We start from the raw sequence: 23,903 nt of genomic DNA, 5'->3' as shown, positions 1-23,903 counted from the left end.
GACCTAAACCATTACTAAACATTTGTTTACTAGAACTATCGAGTTCACAGCGAGTTTTTCGTGCAAGAAAAAGAGCGACAAGGCAATAGGCTAACTCAAAATGGAGGTCGCGCTCGTAGTATTGCTCCATAAATGAACGTCGTTTCTGTAACCGCTCTTTAAACATAAAGTTTTCATCCCCAATCCTGTTCAAACTTAAATCATTCATGATTAATAAAATGATGACAACTCTGACCATGAGCTTTATGTAGCCTCCGCAAGCTGCTTGCCTCTGATGTGGAAATTACTTTAGACAGCACCGCGTCAGGAAATAACGTCGTGCTGTTCATAACAGGAAGCCTGTCAGCAAAGTTGAAAAGCGAAAATAATTGAATTTTTAACCGGAGGATAAAGAAAACACAAAGATGACGGCGAGTGTAGCATCTTCTTACGGCTTGAACCATACAAGGCAAACGGCAATACACGCCAATACATAGGAAATCTGAAAGAAGCATATGATGTAAGTTACATGCAAAGATGTAGAATAATTTCCACACTGCTGATACCGCACAACCTTGCTATGCTTTAGTTTAGAGTAAGGTTTGCGGCAGTGTAGGTCATCGAGTTTAGAACAGACTCAGTATACTTAGACTTTTGCTCCATTGTATGTCAATCACAGTGATGTTGCGCTCTTTGACGTTATTAATTATCTCATCGCACGAACAGGTTCTCATGAAGTAACTTGCTTTCATTTCACGAACTTCCGGCACGTCAACCCCTACATGGCATAAGTTGTATCTCTCAGCGTTAAGTACATTAGGTCAGATGCTTTAAGTGAAAATAAGTTTTTAGTTGTGCTTAGTGCAAGATGTTATCGCCATTGATAAAACACGTGACTGCTACTATGGTGGACTCGTTCGTGACGAACACCGGGTTTTGGTCGTTACGGTTATGCACGGGTAGAGATACGCTGCTGTTTGTTTATTGAACATCCTCTCTATGCCATAAGCTCATACTGGATAGCGCTGAATCCTCAGCAGTCATTGGCAAAATAGCACTCTGTAGCAGCTCGTTCGTTAGAGCGGATGTAGGCTACCCACTGTCGTTATGCCTATAGATTTTGTTTTGAAAATGATTGCTTGTTTCAGGTCCAGGTTATTGTTTATGTTGGGTTTAAATTCGAAGCTCAGCTGTTTTTTGATTTTCAAGTAGTGAAGTTTTAAGCAGTTTTACGTACTGACTGGAAGAAGATTTTAACATACAGGTTGAATTTTCCTTTCCTTTTTCTTAACCTTTATTTATAAGTCTACCTTTAAGCAGATGCACAGCGTATATTTGCAATCGTAAACTTTCACCTTAATTGTAACCAAAATAAAATAATATTTCGTTGTTATAAATCCCATTCTTAGAATTAATAAATCACGATGCAAGCCCTCTGGTTTCTTATGTTCTTATTGCCAAGTAACTGCTTTTCTCAAGGTAAGCGTTGTGTTTCCATATATGTCTTGGAAAGTTTATAAACATTATTTATTTATTAATTAATAATTTCAAGAAAGTAAGTGAAAAACTTGATGACAAAGCTTCTAATCTACATGGATTTGTCACAAACTCTTCAAAAGCTCACCAAGCTTTTGTTTTTTTATTTTCATTGAGGCAGAAATATTTGCCTTGGTTGGTTTCGTTTCAAAGTAATCTAAGCAGCACCAAGTGCCGACTGGATGGATATAGGCTGTAAGCTGTATAGTGTATACAGTATCTTGATAACATAGGTAGAAAGATAAAACTTGGTGCCGACAGCTACAATTGTAGTAAAGCATCACTGTTGGCGCCTCGTGCGACGCTGTACCACCCCATTCAACGTAGGTCTAGTTGTTAGGATGAAGGTCATCCGATTACCTGTTCTTTGTCCGAGCAGCGATTGCTGATATGCTCTTGTGTTTAACCTTCTTAATCTGAATATCACACGATTTTATATACGTTTGTGCTGGGTGGTCAACTCAGGTCTCTGGCAACCGTTAATCAAAAAAACCAATCGAGAGATAAGCAGAAACTTTTACACAACATGTCGTGTTTAAGCAATTTGGTCGTAATTTGATAACTTCCTATAATCTCAACATATTTTACGTGCTTGTTGTGTAACACGTGCTCTGATTACCTTAAATGGGTGGAGTGTTGCTGTGAATTAACGAATGATGTCACTTAAATTTACGGCAAGCGAACTAAGCAATTTATCGCTAAAATTTTAACAATTAAGCAACTGATTTCCTGTTTGAGCAAACACTTTTCACTCAAATTTTAAATGCTTGTATTGACAGCTGATTTACCCGTTACACTTTCTACGATATCGGCGTCATACTTCAGGGAGCATTTTAGGCCAGTAGACATTAGTACCTACTGTGTATATTTATGTAGCTATGTTGATAAACGCATATAACAACAGGTAAAGCTTATACGTAAGACAAGGTGATGTGTGTCACAGCATCCTAGAAAATAAACAAAAAACACAAATTGTGGCAAAGATTTCGTTACTCTTGCAACAAAACCAAACTTTAACGAAAAAATCACTTCTAGTAAAAGCTAAGAAATTGTAGGTATTAAAATTTGTAAAGATTCTTTGGTGTTTGATTTGTTTCTCTCCAATGGAATGTTTTACTCAAGGTAGCCTATGCTTATTTAGAATCTTTGCTATAATACTTGTTGTTATGTTTTTGATTAAATTGTTGATTTATAAAATTACATCTTAATCAAGCTTAAAAATAAACTTCACAGCAATGACAATTATTTCAATATTTTCATCATACACGAAGTAGAAAGATTGGTCCTTGCACTTGCCGACGGAGGCAAAAGGCAATCTTGAAACCAATTAAACACGGAAATTGTGCGTTGTCATTCTGTAATCAACCATTATATCTGTCACATATACTATCTCCCTCTCTTTTGAAAACTTACTTTCTATTCTCCAGAGAGTTCTGGGGGCAGAGGCTCTAGAAACCCTGCCTATAGTTACAATATATTGTTTATTTCCACATGTGCTCAGATATAACAGCATTACTTAGGTGAAATTTAACTTTTATTTAAGTTATAGGTATAAGGTCACTTAATTCACAAAAAGCGGGTGAGGCATTATAATGCTTGATGAGTTTCGATTGGATAGGTTTTACTGTAAGTGCAAGTTCCCTCTTTCTGCAAACACATGTTTAGTCCATTTAAAAATGCTGGTTTTAACTGGTTACTGATTGTAAAGCCTTTTATTTTATGAAAGGCATAGTTAGAGTTATATTTAATAGCTGTTCTAAAATACCAAGCATTTCAGAACAGCTATTGATAACCAACAAAAGCTTTCTGTATTTCGAAATTCACAAACACTGCAAAATATTAATGGCATCCAGGTAAAACATTATTTTAGCACATTTTTTTGTGTTTCTAGGTTGCAATAACCGTCCCTATGCTCCATACGATGATGTTCACTTCGTACATGAAGACTCGGCTACGAATGGTACAAAAACAATGGTTGCATTTTGCACTGAAAGTTCTGGCCCGTTTTGTATTACTAAACGCTTTGTGTGTATTAATGGCCGCTGGAATGAGAATTCGCCTCTTAGCTCAAATGGCAAGTTTTGATACAAAATTTTTAAACTCTACAAAACCTTTTGAAGGTTTAGTTGCAGCAGAACCAAAATTTACCGAATGAATCATTTTTCACAAAGACTAAGAATTTGTAGATATTAAAACCTGTGCTGTATTTATGCGCAGATTGCGGTATTCCCCCACCTATACCGAATGCACAAGCGTTTGGTCGAAGTACACGGGAACTGTCTCATGCCACGTACTTTTGTGATTCGGGTTTCATGACCTTGGATAAAACATTGACCACGTGTTACAAAGGGCAATGGAACCTTTCTCCTTTGCCTACTTGCACAGAACCAGAAACCGGTTTGTTGTTTGTTGATTATACGTCAATATGTACTATTTAAACAATACAAATCGTGGACCGTTAACAGTAGTACTGTAATAAGAAAAATATTTTGACAAACAAAACCCAAGCACACAATAATTTTAGAGTAATAGCACTTTTACCACTTTTTAACAAAAGTATTAGGTGAATACAAAAGTACAAATACGCACAATAATTACGCAAAATGCATCATTATTTTTTTTTGCATTAAGAATTTATAGCGTAGCCTATTTTTAATATCTTAGGTTGTGGAAATCCAAAATTTTTTGCAAAAGCGCGCATTTCTGGACTTAAACCAGAGCCACCTTACCTGCCTTTTGAAAAGGTATTCTATGGATGCATCGAAGGTTTCGTTTTGGATCCTCCAAACAGCGTTGATAGTACTTGCCTTGTTGGAAATTTATGGAGCTTAGAATCAATTTTTAAACGTTTCCCTGAATGCAAAAAAGGTGGTAATATATTGTTTAACCGCTTTAGGTGAAGTTTTTCGTACCTTTAGCTAAAGATTTTCTAGCTTCAATAACTCATTTTTCCCTTGTTTTTTTTTTTTGTTTTTTTTTTTGGGCTCTAGATTGTGGTCGACCACCTGAAGTGGCAAATGCATCCATAACAGTGGCAACGACCTTTGTGGGATCTTTAGCTCAATATGTTTGTAAACGCGGCCTGGCTACGACTGATCCTACCATAAGCATGTGTGAGGAAGATGGAAGATGGGATCTTACATCGCTACCTCGGTGTATTGTACCCAGAACTGGTATACGGTTTGATCTATTTACTTATATGATTAATGTGCAACAAGTAAATTTGTAAACTAACGATGATATACTTATCATCAATACAGCTTGCCCGGTGCTTAACTATGATTAATACATGACAAGTGAAAACAAATCATGTAGTTGTACATTAACGTGAATTAACGCGCATCCATGGGGCAATTTCCCAAAAGAGCAGCAATTTTAAGAAACTTATGTTTAAAAGGTTGCGGAAACCCAGTTTCATTGGAAGACGGGAAGTTCTTGAGTTTGGCACCTTTTCAAGAAAGCGAAAACATCACTTATATTTGTAACAACGGCTTTAAATTGGTTGCACTATTTGGCTCAAATAGCACTTGTACTTCTGGCAACGTATGGAGTTTAGAAACTGAAGACAAATTTCCATATTGTCAACCAGGTTTGCGAAAGTTGTTTTATCGATATTTCAATATTTTAGTTGATAAAGATGCATCACATTTCACTTCGAATACTGCAGATTGTTCCAAGGTGCCACCAGTACCACGCGGTAGTGAATATGTTATTGATGGGAAGGTCATAAGTCAGGATGATTCGTTTGGCGATGAAATTTTAATCTCTTTTAGATGCCAGAAAAATTACGTAATGTTTACAAATGCAACTCTACATTGTAAGGCAGGAGTGTGGAAATGGATGAAAGACGATGAAGAAACAGATCCACCAATTTGCGGAGCAGGTTGTTGTTAAACTTATATTTTTTGGCAAAGTTTACGATGGTGTCGAAGTCTTACAAACGAGAGAAAACAAATTGTGTTCTGCATGGTCTTAACATCATATTTTTTGTTTTCTACAGTAAGTACTGGTGCAATGTAATGCTGCAGTATAGTCCAACATAATATTTTCTAAGATGTACTGTATAATTACAGATTGTGGTCCACTTCCAACAGTATCAAATGCCTCACTGCATATGACGTCAACAACAGAAGGATCGAACGCCCATTACGTATGTAACACAGGATTTTACACAACTGACAAATCAACAGCAGCCTGTCGACTTGATGGGAAGTGGTCTTTGAATTCTCCTCCGTCATGTTTACTTCCAAAGCAGGGTGAGAATTTAAAGAGTTTCGATTTCAATATTTAAATGACTTAAAAAGATGTCCTCTAAACCATGCAGGAAGATAAATATTTTATACTGTTTTTACATCAATGTCAGTGTTAACAAGGTTTCAGTAAACAATTTCTTTCGAGCACACACTTCTATTGAAGTTAATTTGTCATTTTTAATCGAAAACAGATTGCATTAAATAATTTTGATAACTATTTAAACAACTTAAACAATAATATGGATTGTAAATTTGTCATAAAATAATCAATATTTAGGATGTGGTAATCCAAGATGGCTGGAGAATGGAAAATATAATGCTGACTACGACAAGTTTCGTCCGTTAAAACCACCATTTGCAGAAGATAAAACAGTTACTTATCAGTGTGATGATGGTTATGACATCATCGCTCCAAACGGGACCATCAGTACATGTCAGGCTGGAAATACGTGGAGTCTGAAGAAATTGTCACCTGGCTTTCCAAAATGTCGATTGAGTTAGTAGAAAATCATTTGTAGCACATTATTTTTCAATCATTTTTGAAATTAATATCTAAAAATTGTTTAAAAAGTTTTTGTACCTTACAAGGAAGTGTATATGAACTTTGAGGTTTATTGTCTAACATCTGAAAGTATTATGACGTTTAATCACATTTCAAGGTTCGATTCGTACTTTGCTTAATTCAATCATTTCTGAACTTTTCATAAATCGTAATCTTGAGGTAAAATTGTTTGTTATTTAGAAACGGAATACATCCCAAATCACAGTCTTGCATGTAATAAAAATTTCAGGAACCCACCAAAACTCAACTGCAGCCTCGGTGAGATCAAAATATTTTGTAAAATTTTCTCATGGTCAGACTGTAGCCTACAATCTATTTAATTTTGACATTATGACCAAATCGTTTTCTTTACAAGTTCGTATATTTAAAAAACTGAATATTATGCTACCAATATTCCTGCAGCCACTTTTCATGTTCGGTTTTTGAATGATATGTTTTTGAACAGCTGATGCTTCTTTGCCTTTGGTAAAAAACGCAACATTAATTGTTATCAATGAAAGCTCAGCATCCTATGTTTGTGAAACCGGGTTTATTGCAATGAATTCCACAGAATTGTTCTGCTTAAAAAACGATACTTGGGAAATACATCAAACTCCAAACTGCTTTGCTCCTGCAGAAGGTATAAGCTCGTTTAATAATGATCACTGTCCCATTTTCTCTAGGGTAACAGCAAGATTTGCTCTTTTTACGAAAAACTGTTGTGCGCTGTTTCGATGTATGGACCAAGAACATTGCTTTTTATTTGTATTCCAACACACGCGGTCTCCATTTAACAACAGTGTAATAAGTTTTTTTTGAAAATTTCCCTTTGTTCTTTTTAAAATTTAACAGGTTGTGGTAATCCTCCTCGACTGTGTAATGGTGAGTTTGTTGGCAAACCAACCTATGACGAGGAAGAAACCATTACCTACCATTGCGACGTAGGCTTCATACCAATTGCTCCTGATGGTCTTGTAAATACTTGCAAAGGTGGAAATAGCTGGAGTCAGATGCCTCATTCTGAAGGTTTCCCAAAATGTTTGTCAGGTAGAATTCTTTCAGTTCTGAAGTGAAACTCCCCAAAGTTGCATATTGGTTAGCAATTTTCACCGCACCAAAAAATTAAGTCATCATTTTTCATATCAATTTTTACAACAGTTTGCAGCAACTTGCCTTCAATGCCGACCGAGGGAAAAATAGTTAAGTACCCGATGTTGTCGGAAGGTGGATATTACTTACCTGGATCGTCATTAAAATTTCATTGCGGGGCATCTATTTCACCACTTGTTTGTCAGGATGGCCTATGGTTTCCGAAACCTTCTCCTTATTTGGATTGTCTTCGTGAGTGTTACATTACAGATAAGTTCACAAAATTAGTTAATAAGTAAATCTCGTCATATATCCCTCATGCTTTGAGTACAAATGAGTTGCAGTTCACCACAATGTTATTTGATATTTTGCAGTTTTGCAAAGTGTTATCTTTGACTTGGCAGGCGGACCTCTCATAACCGTTAAAGACAAAAAAGGTATAAGCGTATTTGGCATGTAATATTTTTCGATAAGATGGAAAATTCTACGGTTCATCCAAAACATTTCTTGTAGGTGTATCTATGAATCTAACAGAGTATCTTTGTGAATTACCTGGATTTTGTCGTGGTTCTCGTTCCGAAATAGTGAGTGAATGCCGCAATAAAACATTGATTTCTTGCGATGCTTGTGGAATGGTCGGAGCTGCCGTTTTCTTATCATTTGCTGTGCTGCTTGGACTCGCAATCTTGGTCGGTAATGCTCTCGTCATCATAGTGGAGGTCCGACGTTATCGAAGAAACGCGATCAATAAAATAGGAATCTGCAGATGCTCTTTGGCTGTTGCTGATATATTGACAGGTGAAATTCCATTACTATGAAATACATGACGGAATTTTAGCGACAAGCTTTCCCGTTTAAAATTCTTCAAAAAATCTCGTTCTGAATTTCTTAAATTCAGGTTTGCAGATACTGGTGCTTGTCGTCTACAACTTTAGCTGGACAATGAATTCTACTTCATATGAGCTTATACAAGAGCAACTTGCACTACGAGGTTCACCAGTAGCTTACGTGTTCGGATGTCTCTTAGTATTTGGTGTAATGTCTTCACTTTATCACTTGGTGTACATGGGAGGAGAACGTTTGTTTGCCATCACGAAACCATTGAAGTATAGAATGCAGAGCAAGAACTCAGTGTATTTGGGTTTGCTTATCGTTTGGATATTGTCGATAATCAGCTCAACTGTATTAGGTTTGTTTTTTGGGTGTATTGTATAATCGTAAAATGCTTTTAAAGCTTTGTAAGTAAATGGCTAAAGTTACAATGGTTAAAATTTGATCTTTGACAAATACAAAAAAAAGATTTCAGGCAGACGTTAAACTGTTCAGATTTTGGCTTAAACAGTCTTGTTTTGTTTTCCAGCTTGGTTTCCGGACAAATTTACTTTCACCTATTTTGCTTCGATATTCCTCTATTTTCCCACTCTCAAAGACAAAGCTTCGGATATAAACTTTACTGCTTCCATAATCATTTTGGTTGTGTTTTACGTCATCCCTTACCTGTTGATGGTAAATTTTGTCACAAAATTTACCACAGGCATTGGTTGTTGAATACGCTTGAATTTGTGTAAAAGGGTTTTGCATTAAATTTTAAACTGATTTCTACTAAAACGTGAAAGGAGCGTTTTTAAGTAGAAAAGGTTTGTTTTATTGTATTTGCATAGGATGAAATTTTACAAAAATTTGGATAAAAAATAACACTTTTAATTGGCAGACTACGTCATGTGTCGGTAGCGCTATAATAATATTTCAAAGCAACAAACTAATGGTAAACAAACAGTCCGAGGGTGCTAAATCGAGTGCATCAGCAAGAAAACGTCAATTGTCAGTACTGAAAACAGTGACCATGATGCAGATTGGATTTACTATCACGATAAGTGCGATTTGTTGAGTGTTTCAATTTTAAGTTAAGTTTTGTTTGTTATTATATGGTAAAAAATAATTTAAACGTAAAAATTACAACAAGGTATATGAAAAAAGTAAAAAGAAAAACATTAATTGGAACGGAAAATAATTTTGTTTTGGTTTAGATTTTTCTACGCCTAACAAGCTTCAAATTAATTTGTGAACACAGGTTTCCTTTTAACTAATAAATTTTACAATTAATTAATTATATCTTTCATAACTTTTTCAGTCCCTCTTGTTGTGTTTTCTGCGTTGTATTACGCTGGTTATTTCAATTGCACACAACTTGCATTGCCACACATGATCACATTCTACCTCAGTACCGCCAACAGGTAAAGTTTTAAAACTTTAAGGTATAAATTCTGTTGGTTTGGGTTAAACTCACCTTCAATTTATTTTGTAAATTTAAGTTTGACTTATTTTATGTACATTTTGACAAAATGCTTGTATAAATAGTTAGCAATGTGATTTTTATTTAGACTTTATTACTATAAGAATAGGCAGAATAGGTGTTAATATGCGTAAGAAAATATGGTTCCAGAACTCGAGATCTTTATGTTCATTAAGTAAATTCTTATTTATTCTCCACAGCTTCATAAATGTTCCAATTTATAGTCTTCGGGAAAAAGAATTTCGCCTTGACATAGCAAGAGCTTTTGGTAGAAAAAGAATGCAAGGAAAACTGTCAACTGTAACAAGAACAACTTCAGCCTAAAGCAATGCTGTTTAGTTTTTCATGACTTATAAATATCATGTGTACATTTACTGTATATACTACAAGAACAAAAATTTTCAGGAAACAATGAAAGTAACCATAAATCTTTAAATGGTTTGTTATGGTTTTTCCTAAATGTGTATATATGTTGGACACTGAGAAAATGCCAGAACAGTATTGTTGAGTGCATGCAACTTTATATAACTGAGTTTGCTGGTGTAGGTTGTGTCAATCGTCTTAAATAATAAATAAGTAATAAACTAGTGACAAACATTACATTATCGAAGAGTGTTAAAACGCTTAATGTCATGCCTAATGCTCTTAATGTTTATCAATTGTGTCAATTATGCATTGAAAAGCTGTTAAAGCATCACTGAGTATACGCGCGTATATAACTAAACTTGGTATATCATTCGCCTTTTTACATAAAAAGGCTTAGGCTTACATGTACCGTAAGCATGTTTGTTGAGACTTTTCAAAAAGGTTGTTGAAATTCAGCAATTAAATGCCTGTAGGCTAACATGTCACGGGTTTAGTGGCTGTGCTAATTGTTACCAGCAATTATTACTTTGATTATTTTTGAGCACGTTTTAAGCCTCCAAAAACAATGAATTGAAAATTCAAAGTACTCCTGGTTTCTAAGCTCACTTGAAACGTGCCATTTTGCAAAAAATATTATAACAAGACTGGAAGTTCGTAACTTGATAGCACTTAGCAATGCTCAAACTTAAACAAGACTATACTGTAAGTTTCTATAGTGACGTAGGCTGCATCTATAGAACTAGTATACAAAATAGTGTCTCTACACTGTCACTGTCTCTACTTAGTGTCCGGTGTCTCTCTATAAATATTTTGGTTTGTGATATGTTTCTTAAAATTACCAAGGTCGGTCGATTAATACAAAATTAATTTCTTCAAAACTATTTATTACCCCATTATCATTACTTTTTACAAATGATTTGTTTATTTGATGATGTACGTATGATCTGTATAAATACTTTTCAAATGCGTTAATCTTGAGTTTTGAATTACTAAAGTTTTAAGAAAGAGCAGAGCATTTTCGATCCCCACTTGGGCTTATACGGGAAGGGACAACTACAGTAATAATATGTAATCTACCGAAAACATTTAAATGGTTTGCAACTGGTACACTTTGCCAATGCAGTAGACCGACGATTATCGGACACCTCTGCTTAAAAGCCTACAAAAAACTAATCCCGAGACCACCAGTACAAATGCAGAAGTTAAACCGAGCTTATATTATACAACGTTATAATAATTATCTATAAGATTTCATTATGGATGGTTACTATGTTAAACTTAATGGTTTTCATTTCAGTTCCAGTGGTTCAACTAAACTTAGAGTTGTTTTATTTAAAATTGTGGTAGGCAGTGCTTTATGGTTATGGGTGGCGTTAGCTTGATTTGTGTATTACAGCACCTTGAAGCCAATGAACTGGAAACTGTCTAGTTGCGTTGTCGCGCTACAGGTAGCTATCTGACTTAAAACAACATACTTGTTTGTCAGAATCGAGACATTTAGTTCTCCGGCTGGAGATTCTTTTACCCTCAACAATTTACATGCTGTTGTCGATTTAAAGACTTTCCTAATATTTTTTCTATCAGTGAAAGTTACTGAGCAAATACCGGACGAAACATGGTTGAAGCAAAATCAACACGTGCAAAGACTTGTAAAATCGTTAACAATTAAAATTGAAAATAAGACTTATAAGCAGGGTTGCCATACCGTCCTTATTTCTAAGATTTGTCCTTATTTTGAAGGTCCTTGTCTTAGAAAATGTTTTTTTCCTTTTTTCTAAGAAATGTCCTTATTTTCACTTGCGTCCTTATTTTCGTCTTATTTTTAGGGCAGAGGTTCGTATTTTGGGCATTTTGACACCTTTAGTATACCATTTTGTACCAAAGAGATACAAAATTTAAAAACATGCAGATAGTGTCTCGTTTTTTTTGTTTTTTTGTTAGGAACATTGGTTGCTTTCTCCTGTTGTGCATTTTTTAAGGTGATATTCGTCTTTCGTTTCCTAGTCGTGCTTATTTTTGAGTTGAGACCGATGGCAACCCTGCTTATAAGTATAGCTTGCGTTTGTAAATGTCTCTTTTTATCCTGTAACGAAGTTTCTCCGCTTTCTTGTGTTTATTATTTGGTTTACATTAGAAATATGAGTGTTGTGTCGATTAGGGAACAGTCTTTGTTGAGCCGACCCGGCCATACTGACCAAATCGAACGCTTGGGTAATCAGCATGTATTTAACTGAGATTTTTTTTCACGAAACATACACGTTCTGCTGTAATGTGATACAATATTACAGGCTCAGACTTATTAAATATCTCATTCACTACGTTTAGCAAGACCAACAACAAAATAAAACGAATAATTACTTTACATACATTTGCTGTCGGGATCACATCAAAACAGGTGAACGGTCAGCACAGCAGTGTACGAATATGAACAACCGTGTGACATGCACTGGAACGAAACCAAACAAGATTTAAGAAATAAAGAAGAGATAAACAAGAAGGTACAAAAAAATAGAAAAACAACCGGAAGAGTAAAGCTTCAGAGTGATTAGTATAGATCACATGTAATTAATCATCAAACCAACATCGGTTTTTAGATGACTAATTAAAATGAATCCAACTTCAGTTTTAAAACTTTTTCATACTCGTTTGTATTGTCAAAGCATGGGAGTCACCTGCTAAAAAGTGGTCCTCAATCGTCAGTGAAGAAACTGGTAAAATACGCTTATATGGAATACCGTGACAGATAACAATTTAAATCTGTGGCAAAGAAACTCAGTTTATTTTTGTTATTTGCTTATTATCAAAGCGCTACTTGCTTACTTTAAGTCTAATGTGATTCAACGAGTAATACTTCATGCAAATGCATGAAACCTAGTATGGAAATATATACAATTAGTTCAATGATCTACACTAGAAAATTTATAATAAAAAAGTTTGTTATAATTAACCTATTGCTTACTGAAACAAATTATATTCCAGAAAATTCAGTTATACATAAAGGTGTTTACACACAATACTGTGGTAGCAGTTACACAATGCTCAACTCAAAAAAATGAAGAACGTTATTAAGCAATTTAACACTTTTCAAAAACTAATGTAAACAAGCTTAATACTGTATTTACTGAGACGACTGAAAAAACACCAAATTCAGCTATACATGGAACTTTGTATAAACTCAATAATATTTTTGCATTTGCATATAACGCCTAACTTATACAATCAAAAAAACTTATTTAGAAGTTTTTTACCTCTATTAAACAAACTATAATTCATGCGTTAACTGTTAAGTTTTACCATTTTCTTTTTTCTTGCACCTTCATACAGTATTGATAATAGGCTATATGAGCTACACATTGTTAAGGCTCAGGTCAATTGATCTTTTACAGATGACTTTGTACCTTAAATTTCTTTCTACCGAAAACTTTTGCTATGTCATGGCGAAACTCTTTATCCCGAAGGCTGTATATTGGAACATTGATGAAGCTGTTGAGAATAAATAAAAATTTGCTTAAGCAAAGGAGATCACAAAGCTTGAAAATACGTTTTCGTTTGAGTTTGGGAATTACATCGTTAATTGTTTCGGTAATGATTTCGTCATTTAATTAAGTACAAATAAAGTTTAGGTCTATTTAAGTGCATCACTTAATAAAACAAGCTAAATTGAATTAAACATTTCAAGTTTAATAATTCTTTGTAGCTTTAAAATTGTACCTGTTGGCTGTACTGAGGTAAAATGTAATCATGTGTGCCAATGCAAGTTGTGTGCAATTGAAATAATGGGCATAATGCAATGCAACGACCACAACTAGAGGGACTAAAAAGATTTGTAAGATTATGTTTACAATACGATTAATTAGTTTTGTTGTACTTTTTACATTCGTCTTTTTCATATTCTTCATAAATATTGTCTACTCTATCACATAGTAACAAAAAGAGTTTAACCTAAACTGAAACACTGCGCACTTATCGTGATAGTAAATCCAATCTGCATGATGGTCACTGTCTTCAGTACTGATAACTGCCGCTTTCTCGCTGTAGTTGCCAACTGATGGGAGTGGTCAGATTGCTTTTTCGCCATTAGTTTGTTGTTTCGGAATATTAAAATGGGGCTACCAATACAGGAAGCAGTCTGTCAGAATAAAATTGACAAAACAATATTTTTTCAAACAAAATTCAACTGCACAAATTTATACGTAGCTTACTTATAACGCTTTACTAAACCGGTTGCATTGTTGGTTGAAATTCTAACGAAGTGATATATTATGATAAACGTAAACAATATGACAACGTTTACCATCAACAGGTAAGGGATGACGTAAAACACAACCAAAATGATTATGGAAGCAGTAAAGTTTGTATCCGAAGCTTTGTCTTTGAGAGTGGGAAAATAGAGGAATATCGAAGCAAAATAGGTGAAAGTAAATTTGTCCGCAAACCAAGCTGGAAAATACAACAACATGTTTAAGTAAACGTTTGCACATTTTTAAGTTAACCTGAAACTTTTTTGTTGTTGTTTTCATAGACTAAGTTTTGTCTGTGGTAACTTATTTTATCTATTGACTTATACAATACATATCAACACACCTAATACAGTTGAGCTGATTATCGACAATATCCAAACGATAAGCAAACCCAAATAAACTGAGTTTTTACTCTGCCATCTATACTTCAATGGTTTCGTGATGGCAAACAAACGTTCTCCTCCCATGTACACCAAGTGATAAAGTGAAGACATTACACCAAATACGAAGAGACATCCAAATACATAAGCTACTGGTGAACCTCGTAGTGCAAGTTGCTCTTGTATAAGCTCATATGAAGTGGAATTCATTGTCCAGCTAAAGTTGTAAACGACAAGCACCAGCATTTGTAAACCTAAACACAGATGAGCTTAATTTAATATTCCGTTTCATTGAAACTTGTTTTAAAACCACAATATTATTAAAACGTAAAGTACGAATTATAAAATACAAAAAATTAATATTGTTTACAAAATTGAGATATAGAGTTGTTTTGGTTTAAAGTAAGTACAGTGTAATAATCAATTTGTTACGGAATAAACAATTTTTCCAGTGAAAAATACGAATAATACACATTTCCCAACGAGAAACATACATGGAAGTCAATTGCTAAACTGTTGTTCCATATTTTGTATACTTGTAAAATTTCACCTGTCAATATATCAGCAACAGCCAACGAACATTTACAAATTCCTATTTTATTGATCGCGTTTCTTCGATAACGTCGGACCTCCACCATGATGACGAGAGCATTACCGACCAATATTGCGAGTCCAAGCAGCACAGCAAACGATAAGAAAACGGCAGCCCCGACCATTCCACAAGCATCGCAAGAAATCAATGTTGTGTTGCGGCATTCATCAATAATTTCCGAACGTGGAAGGCGACAAAATCCCGGAAACTCACATAAATACAAGGTAAGATTCACTGAAGAAAATGTTTCGTTCGGGTTAGTGCCGATAACATCATTGGCTGCGCCTGCAAGAAAATTTTTGCATGAACCGTAGAACTTTCTTTTCATCTTATCAAAAATATTAGAAGTCCAATACAGCTTACCAGTTTTTGTTTCAACATTTATGAGAGGTCCGTTTGCCAAGTCATATATGAGTGAATTTATATTGTCTGTAAAATATTTAACATTACTGTGATAAATTGCTTCTTATTTGTGCACAAACAAAAACGAAAAAAGGCCATATGACGAGCTTTTGTATTAACATATTTTGCAAACTTATTGTATCAAAAGACTCACTAAAGCATGATAAATAACTGGGATATTTCGGAAACCATAAGCCATCGCTACAAACAAATGATAAAATAGATGCGGTGCAATGAAATTTTAACGACGATCCTGAAAAATAAAATTCACTTTCCGACAACACCGGGTACTTAACTATTTTTCCTCCTCGAGGAATTGAAGGCAAGTTGTTGCAAGCTGTTAAAATCATGTGTTATAGAAATTGATGAAATATGTTACGATCAAAATTGTTTATCAAATGCAACTTTGGGACTTTCACTTCAGAACTGAAAGAATTCCACCTGACAAACACTTTGGGAACCCTTCAGAATGAGGCATCTGACTCCAGCTATTTCCACCATTGCAAGTATTTACAAGACCATCAGGAGCAATTGGTATGAAGCCTTCGTCGCAATGGTAGGTTATGGTTTCTTCATCGTCATAGGTTGGTTTGCCAACAAAATCACCATTGCACAATCGAGGTGGATTACCACAACCTGTTAAATTTGAAAAAGGACAAAGAGCTACTTTTAAATAAAATTTATTACACTGTTGTTAAATAGTAATTACATGTGCTGGCAGTAAAAACTAAAAGAGCAACGATTTTTCTCTACATATCAAAACGCATAATAACATTTTTGATAGTGGGGCAAATTAACAAGTACTCAAGAGAAAACGGGACATTGTTCATCATCAAACGAGCTTATACCTTTTGCAGGGACAAAGCAATTTGGAAGTAAGTTTAATTCCAAGGTTGCGTTTTGTAAACAGAAGAATTCTGTGGGATCAAATGTTATGAAGCCAGGATCACAACCGTAAGATATTATCGTTTCATTGATCAGAACAATTGTAGCGTTTTCCACGAAAGGTAAAGAGGCAGAGTCTGTTTAAAAACAAATCAATAAAGAACATAAATCATGTAGAACTTGAAGCGTTATGCACGAATATTGATTGCATATCGCTTAATATAACCCTTTAGGTACGAAAGTGCGACTGACCTCTACATAAATCATAAAAAAATTAAGCAGAATGTAGGCCTATAGCCCAGCCATGTGGCATTTTCCATAAGTGTGCATAGTTTACCATAGTTGCAGTTGAGTTTTGACGGAACCCCGATACTTCCACTGCATGAAGGACTTGCCTGTTTTCCACCTAAAAAAGAAACGTTTTAACCTCGAGGTCACGGATCGCGAAACAATTCTGTTATGATTTGCAAAGTAAGCATTACAAAAGCATTGTAAATAAGATTAAATATACGTTAAAACAATAAATGTTAAAGTTTATGCAATATATTTAGCATACTGCCTTATCAGGTTAAATAAGTATTGAAGCAATTTCTTGCTTAAAAGTTTCTAAAAAATTATGCAAGAAATTTGATTTTCTATTAACTCAATCGACATTTTGGAAAGCCAGGTGACAATTTCTTCAGACTCCACATATTTCCAGCCTGACATGTACTGATGGTCCCGTTTGGAGCGATGATGTCATAACCGTTATCACACTGATAAGTAACTGTTTTATCTTCTGCAAATGGTGGTTTTAACGGACGAAACTTGTCGTCGAATCCAGCATTATATTTTCCATTCTTCAGCCATGTTGGATTACCACATCCTAAATATTGATTATTTTATGACAAATTTACAATCCATATTATTGTTTAAGTTGTTTAAGTAGTTATCAAAATTACTGAATGCAATCTGTTTTCGGTTAAAAAATGACAAATTAACTTCAATAGATGAAATGTGTACTCGGAAGAAACTGGTTACTGAAACCTTGTTAACACTGACATTGATGTAAAAACAGTATAAAATATTTATCTTCCTGCATGGTTTAGACTAGAGGAAGTCTTTTTAAGTCATTTAGATATTGAAATCGAAACTCTTTCAATTCTCACCCTGCGTTGGAAGTAAACATAACGGAGGAGAATTCAAAGACCACTTCCCATCAAGTCGACAGGCTGCTGTTGATTTGTCAGTTGTGTAAAATCCTGTGTTACATACGTAATGGGCGTCAGATCCTTCTGTTGTTGACGTCATATGAAGTGAGACATTTGATACTGTTGGAAGTGGACCACAATCTGTAATTATACAGTACATCTTAGAAAATATCATGTTGGACTATACTGCAGCAATACATTGCACCAGTACTCAGTAAACAAGAAAAATGATGTTAAGACTATGCAGAACACAGTTTATTTTCTTTGGTTTGTAAGACTTTGACGCCATCATGAACTTTGTCAGATTTGTCAGGTTTAACAATAACCTGCTCCGCAAGATGGTGGATCTGTTTCTTCACCGTCTTTCATCCATTTCCACACTCCTGCTTTACAATGTAGAGTTGCATTTGTAAACATTACGTAATTTTTCTGGCATGCAAAGGAGATTAAAATTTCATCGCCAAACGAATCATCCTGACTTATGACCTTCCCATCAATAACATATTCACCACCACGTGGTACTGGTGGCACTTTGGAACAATCTGCAATATTCGAAGTGAAATGTGATGCATTGTTTTTCATCTAAAACTTTGAAATATCGATAAAAACAACTTTCGCAAACCTGGTTGACAATATGGAAATTTGTCTTCAGTTTCCAAACTCCATACGTTGCCAGAAGTACAAGTGCTATTGGAGCCAAATGGTGCAACCAATTTAAAGCCGTTGTTACAAATATAAGTGATGTTTTCGCTTTCTTGAAAAGGTGATGAATTCAAGATATATTCCTCATTTATTGAACGTGGGTTTCCGCATCCTTTTTAAACATAAATCTTTGTAAAATATCTATTTATTTAATTGTCCAATTAATTTACAATACAATACACTTTTACTATACTTGTTTTGATTTTACTTGTTTCACATTGATCATATACAGAGTTATTATTATATTATTATATATTAAGTATACTGTATATATATATATTAAGACATATATTAAGTATACAGAGCAAACTGCATACCAGTTCTGGGTACAATACAGCGAGGTAGCGAAGTCAAGTTCCAAGTTCCATCTTCTTCACACATGCTTATAGTGGGATCAGTCGTAGACAAGCCACGTTTACAAACATATTCAGCTAAAGATCCCACGAAGGTTGTTACCAATTTTGTGGATGAATTTGCCACTTCAGGTGGCTGACCACAATCTAGAGCCCAAACAAACAAAACCAACAGCAACGGTATAAATGAATTAGTTATTTAAGCAACAAGAGTCTATGGCTAAAGGTACGAAAAACTTAACCTAATGTACTTAAACAATATAATAACACCTTTTCTGCATTGCGGAAAACGTTTAAGAAAATATTGTAAGCTCCATATATTTCCAGCAAGGCAAATGTTATCACCGCCGTTTGGAGGATCCAACACGAATCCTTCGATGCATTCGTAGGAAACCTTTTCAGAAGGTAGGTAAGGTGGCTTTGATTTAAGACCGAAAATGTGCGCTTTTGCAAGAACTTTTGGATTTCCACAGCCTAAGATATTAGTAATTTGGTTGTATATTGCCAAACATGTTAGTGTTGCAACACGCAATTAAATTGCTAAAATATTCAAAAGAATTTATTCAACTATTGTTTGTTTGTATTTCTGTATATTTACTCAAGTTATTTTTGTAAAAGTGGTAAATGTGCGTTTGAAATTAGTGTGCTTTAGCTTCGTGTGCCAAAATGACTTGATGTTAAGATAGTATTAAAGTTGACGTTACATACTAAAAGCATTATTTTGTTAAAACTAAAACTTCAACTAATAAGCATCAAACAACAAACCGGTTTCTGGTTTTGTGCAAGTAGGCAAAGGAAAAAGGTTCCATTGCCCTTTGTAACACGTGGTCAATGTTTTATCCAAGGTCATGAAACCCGAATCACAAAAGTACGTGGCATGAGACAGTTCCCGTGTATTTCGACCAAACGCTTGTGCATTCGGTATAGGTGGAGGAATACCGCAATCTGCACATGAATACAGCACAAGTTTTAATATCTACAAATTCTTAGTCTTGGTGAAAAATGATTCATTGGGTAAATTTTGGTCCTGTTGCAACTAAACCTTCAAAAGGTTTTGTAGAGTTTAAAAATTTTGTATCAAAACTTGCCATTTGAGCTAAGAGGCGAACTCTCATTCCAGCGGCCATTAATACACACAAAGCGTTTAGTAATACAAAATAGGCCAGAATTTTCAGTGCAAAAAGCAACCATTGTTTTTGTATCATTCGTTCCCGGATCTTCATGTACGAAGTGAACATAATCGTATGGAGTATGGGGACGGTTATTGCAACCTAGAAACACAAAAAATGTGCTAAAATAATGTTTTACCTGAATGCCGTTGATATTTTGCAGTGTTTGTGAATTTCGAAATAATAAAATCTATTGTTGGTTATCAATAGCTGTTCTGATACTTCAGAACTGCTATTAAGTATAACTCTACCTATGCCTTTCATAAAATATAACGTTTTACAATCAGAAACCAGTTAAAACAAGCATTTTTAAATGGACTAAAAATGTGTTTGCAGAAAGAGTGAACTTGCACTTACAGTAAAACCTATCCGATCGAAACTCATCAAGCATTATAATGCCTCACCCGCTCTTTTGTGAATTAGGTTACTTTATATCTACCCCTTAAATAAAAGTAAACTTCACCTATGCAATGCTGTGTAACCTGACCACATTTGGTAATAAACAATAAACAATATGTTGTAATTATAGGCTGGGTTTCTAGAACCTCTGCCCCCGCTACTGTCTGGAGAACAGAACGTAATTTTTCAAAAGAGAGAGAGATAGTATTTGTGACAGATATGAAGGCTGATTAAACAATGATGGCTTCAAGATTGCCTTTTACCTCCGTCGGCGATTGCAAGGACCAATCTTTCTACTTCGTGTATGATGAAAATATTGAAATAATTGTTATTGCTGTGAAGTTTATTTTTAAGCTTGATTAAGGTTTAATTTTATAAATCAACAATTTAATCAAAAGCATAACAACAAGCATTATAGCAAAGATTCTAAATAAGCATAGGATACCTTGAGTAAAGCATTCCATTGGAGAGAAACAAATCAAACACCAAAGAATCTTTAAATTCATTTAAAATATTTTGTAGATGTGTCTATATTAAGCAAAAAGCGAAAAAATGCTTGAGTTATGAGACATTCTGTTATTTCTTCATTTTAATTATTTTAAAATTTTCCAAACATATAAGTCGTGAAATTGAGAATCTGTTGGCAAAACACATACACTTTCAATTTCTTCTGCTATAGCAAGGTACAAAATGTCATAGACCTGGCATTCTGAATATATAACAAGTATTTCGATTAATTTCTGCTTTGTCCTACTTTATAACCGCTGACGTGACTCTGACAAATACTTCTGACGTAATTATCTGATATTACAGCAGTAGAAATACGGTTCAGCCAACTGGATTATTCTGGTTTGAGTTTAAATACATATAACACATTTCAAATATGTTGCTGTTTTCTCCTTCTTTCTACTGATAGGAAAAAAAACATTATGACTCACTCAAGTAAAAGCTGCCAGACTAAGATAACGTGCGATAGAAAATGTCATAACAAATTTTGTCGCAATGCCTGAGTAGAAAATACACCGGTTTGTTTTGTCGGTCTCAGGTGAAGTAAAAGAGAATGTGGATGCATTTGAAGTTACATATCAAATAGTGCCTGTGGTGAATAAAACATACTTTTTGAGTTTGTCACACATTTCTTTTTTAATCGTGTTCTCATCATTCTCTCGTAAAGAACTTAGATAAACAGTAAACAAAGTAACTTAGACATTATATTGTATATTGCTTCTCACGTTAAATATTTAATGTAAGAACAGAACCAGAACTGTTTGTTTGTATTTGAAATCTTACTTTTTTTTACCGCCACTTCTTAAGCATAGAACCATGATGACGCTATGAGCAGGAACTTACATCAAATATTTATGGTTTCGACGTGGAAGACATAAATACATAATAATCAAACCTTGGTTTGATTCCAAAATTCTTTGAAAGATAGAGTAAATAAAATTTGCATTAAAGTGTTATTCTTGTACAGCAAAGTATTTTAAAGTACCACATCAATTATGAAAATCCACGAAAATTCTGTAGCTAATTTTGAGACTGGCGTTTCATGAAAAGAAAACAAAAACCATACAATTTTAGCAAGATCACACAACAAATAACTCTGATACGGTACAGTAGAATTTAAAACACTTACATGTCTTTTTATTGTTTTTGGGGAGAAATATTGTGCAATTAAAAAGTTTCAAATTTACTAAAGGTTTACTTAACCGTCGTCCGTCGTTTCTTTTATTTGCTAACATTCCAACAAGCTTCTATTGTTATGACTATAAGCCAGTACGTTAAGCATTTGTGACACTTAGGTTCAAATTTCGGCTATATTGCGTCAAATCCGTATCAGCTCCTCTTAGTCAGTGTCTTTCGAAAAGTTCATACCACGTCATTCCACGCTACAATATAGAGACCCATGATTGTCACTTCATTATACGCAACCTTTCTTAATTTTTTTCTTAAACTTTGGTTTTAGTTTCGTTTTGTTTTTTGTTATGAATTCTATTCTCATTTCCATGTAGTGATTGTTAGTTCTCCTGTCATGTAAACTATTTACTTGTCGTTTATATTTTCTTTATCAGATGCAACTGTTGACGATGTGCGACACCAATTTTGCATTGGCCGACGCTATGGTAGACCTCACCGTATGGAAACTATTGCTGTAGTTATCGAGTTTTTATGGTTATTGAAAGCTATTTCGTTCTGCCTTCTTGAACTTTACAGCCAACTTACCTAACGTTTTTTTTATAAAATATAGCACAAACACATCTTTTCAACCTCACTTACCGCTGACATCAGGGTTTTGTTGCGGGATAATCCTATTCGGTCTCAAACAAGCTTGCAAGTACGGTAACGGACAAGCGGAACAACCAGTAAACAGTAACTAGTGTATGCAGAATTATAATTAATTGAAATGGGAAGGAAAGACGACACGCAGCAGACTTATCGGCGCATGGTACCATAAGTGCGTAGAAAGCTACTGCATAAAAGTCAAACGAAATATGATACCAACACTATGTTACACACTATTACTTCCTCTTGCAAAGATATAACTGAACCGGACGCTTGTAAGCACAAAGCGTAGGCCTACACAGAGGTGGGCAGTCAGTGCTTTGAAAGTATTGTTACTTGTCCAAAACTGTCGGCTACCGACGGTATAGATATCTTAGGTTTCAGGTAGTTAAATCGGTAGGTTTACTCTGAATATAGCGAATTGTGCTGCAAGTGTAATTTTTATCTTTATTTAGTCTCGCAACACGCTACTCTAGGCCAAAATAAATGTGATCTCATTCCATGCGACTTTATTAGAGACATTTTGATTAAAACAGAACACGTTGTTTTCCTCTTATAACTAAAAAGATTATTTTTCAGTAAACAAAATGATGGATACATGCAAGGCGACCAAGTTATTATTGTCTCATATTGATTGGCTTCTAAGAAAGGAGCACAAACGCTCGAGGTATAGAAAAAGGTTAAGAACAAATTACAGCTCAGTTGGTAGTAAGTTGTTTTAAATAAGAGCATCGCGTTTTTGTTATAGAATGTGAAAATATTAGCATGGTACGATAATGTAGACACCGCCACTCTGAACAGATTTTGCATCAAAACGATTGACACCAAAAAATGTCTACAGGGATCTTATTCATTGAGATAAAATGCGTCGTAAGAAAACGTTTTTTTCTCTCCGCTTCCTGCTTCCGGCAACGCATGGCACGAATTTATCTGTGGAAATGAGCGTATTAGTTTTATTTTTATGAGTCAACTGCCCCATGCTGCATCGTGCTGGTATAACGTGGTGAAGCCTGTCGAGCCAAATTTTTCAGAAATAAGCCGACTGACAAAAAATACCAAAAATACTGCTTCTAATTTGACGCAAGAGTTTGAGCCCGACACTGATAAATATGACACACACTATAAAGTACTGGTTTTGTGACAACATTAGATTCTTTTCAATAGTTTGGTATTTTTGAATCTTGCTGCAAGATCTAGATCTAGAAACAAGTTAATTGCAATCGTTTGAAGAATTTATTAAGAAATTTGAT

General features: G+C 34.7%; 2 protein-coding genes and 1 long non-coding RNA gene across 10 annotated transcripts; 2 read left to right on the top strand and 1 right to left on the bottom strand.

Annotated features, from left to right (window-relative positions):
• The first annotated feature begins 820 nt into the window (after positions 1–820).
• On the top strand, positions 821–10,289 carry LOC143469707 (sushi, von Willebrand factor type A, EGF and pentraxin domain-containing protein 1-like). Of its 4 annotated transcripts, none has more exons than XM_076967495.1 (21): positions 821–1,243; positions 1,389–1,458; positions 3,407–3,589; positions 3,733–3,912; positions 4,180–4,383; positions 4,506–4,688; positions 4,913–5,104; positions 5,183–5,398; positions 5,589–5,771; positions 6,046–6,264; positions 6,511–6,588; positions 6,776–6,949; positions 7,162–7,356; positions 7,468–7,650; positions 7,773–7,835; positions 7,912–8,196; positions 8,297–8,587; positions 8,759–8,904; positions 9,110–9,272; positions 9,530–9,632; positions 9,892–10,289. In XM_076967495.1, exons 2-21 carry the CDS (start codon positions 1,404–1,406, stop codon positions 10,013–10,015), a joined length of 3,420 nt encoding a protein of 1,139 aa, XP_076823610.1. In that variant the 5' UTR covers positions 821–1,243; positions 1,389–1,403; the 3' UTR covers positions 10,016–10,289. The 4 variants fall into 4 exon arrangements, with proteins under 4 accessions (XP_076823610.1, XP_076823611.1, XP_076823612.1 ...); XM_076967496.1 differs by having other exon boundaries at positions 821–1,458; positions 7,162–7,191; positions 7,255–7,356; XM_076967497.1 differs by having other exon boundaries at positions 821–1,458; positions 3,407–3,475.
• A 2,003-nt stretch (positions 10,290–12,292) lies between these two features.
• Positions 12,293–22,751, bottom strand: LOC143469484 (sushi, von Willebrand factor type A, EGF and pentraxin domain-containing protein 1-like). Of its 4 annotated transcripts, none has more exons than XM_076967194.1 (20): positions 20,816–20,994; positions 19,891–20,073; positions 19,568–19,747; positions 19,073–19,276; positions 18,767–18,949; positions 18,370–18,561; positions 18,074–18,289; positions 17,706–17,888; positions 17,210–17,422; positions 16,895–16,963; positions 16,521–16,694; positions 16,114–16,308; positions 15,827–16,009; positions 15,634–15,699; positions 15,229–15,555; positions 14,642–14,932; positions 14,352–14,497; positions 14,021–14,186; positions 13,769–13,871; positions 12,293–13,540 (listed from the first exon to the last, which is right to left on the bottom strand). In XM_076967194.1, the coding sequence occupies exons 1-20, from the start codon at positions 20,874–20,876 to the stop codon at positions 13,438–13,440; spliced, it is 3,438 nt and encodes a 1,145-aa protein (XP_076823309.1). In that variant the 5' UTR covers positions 20,877–20,994; the 3' UTR covers positions 12,293–13,437. The 4 variants fall into 4 exon arrangements, 3 of the variants coding, with proteins under 3 accessions (XP_076823309.1, XP_076823310.1, XP_076823308.1); XM_076967195.1 differs by lacking the exon at positions 20,816–20,994 and adding an exon at positions 22,648–22,751 and having other exon boundaries at positions 12,294–13,540; positions 17,201–17,422; XM_076967193.1 differs by having other exon boundaries at positions 12,294–13,540; positions 17,201–17,422; positions 20,816–20,993.
• LOC143469485 (uncharacterized) lies at positions 16,095–17,699 on the top strand. Of its 2 annotated transcripts, none has more exons than XR_013119118.1 (4): positions 16,095–16,228; positions 16,530–16,626; positions 16,900–17,028; positions 17,225–17,699. It is a non-coding gene; the product is annotated as an uncharacterized LOC143469485 (long non-coding RNA). The 2 variants fall into 2 exon arrangements; XR_013119119.1 differs by having other exon boundaries at positions 17,221–17,699.
• Positions 22,752–23,903: the final 1,152 nt, after the last annotated feature.

Source organism: Clavelina lepadiformis, chromosome 8 (genome assembly GCF_947623445.1).
Source record: "Clavelina lepadiformis chromosome 8, kaClaLepa1.1, whole genome shotgun sequence".
In the NCBI taxonomy this organism is placed as follows: domain Eukaryota; kingdom Metazoa; phylum Chordata; class Ascidiacea; order Aplousobranchia; family Clavelinidae; genus Clavelina; species Clavelina lepadiformis.
This window is presented reverse-complemented; position numbering and strand designations above follow the sequence as displayed.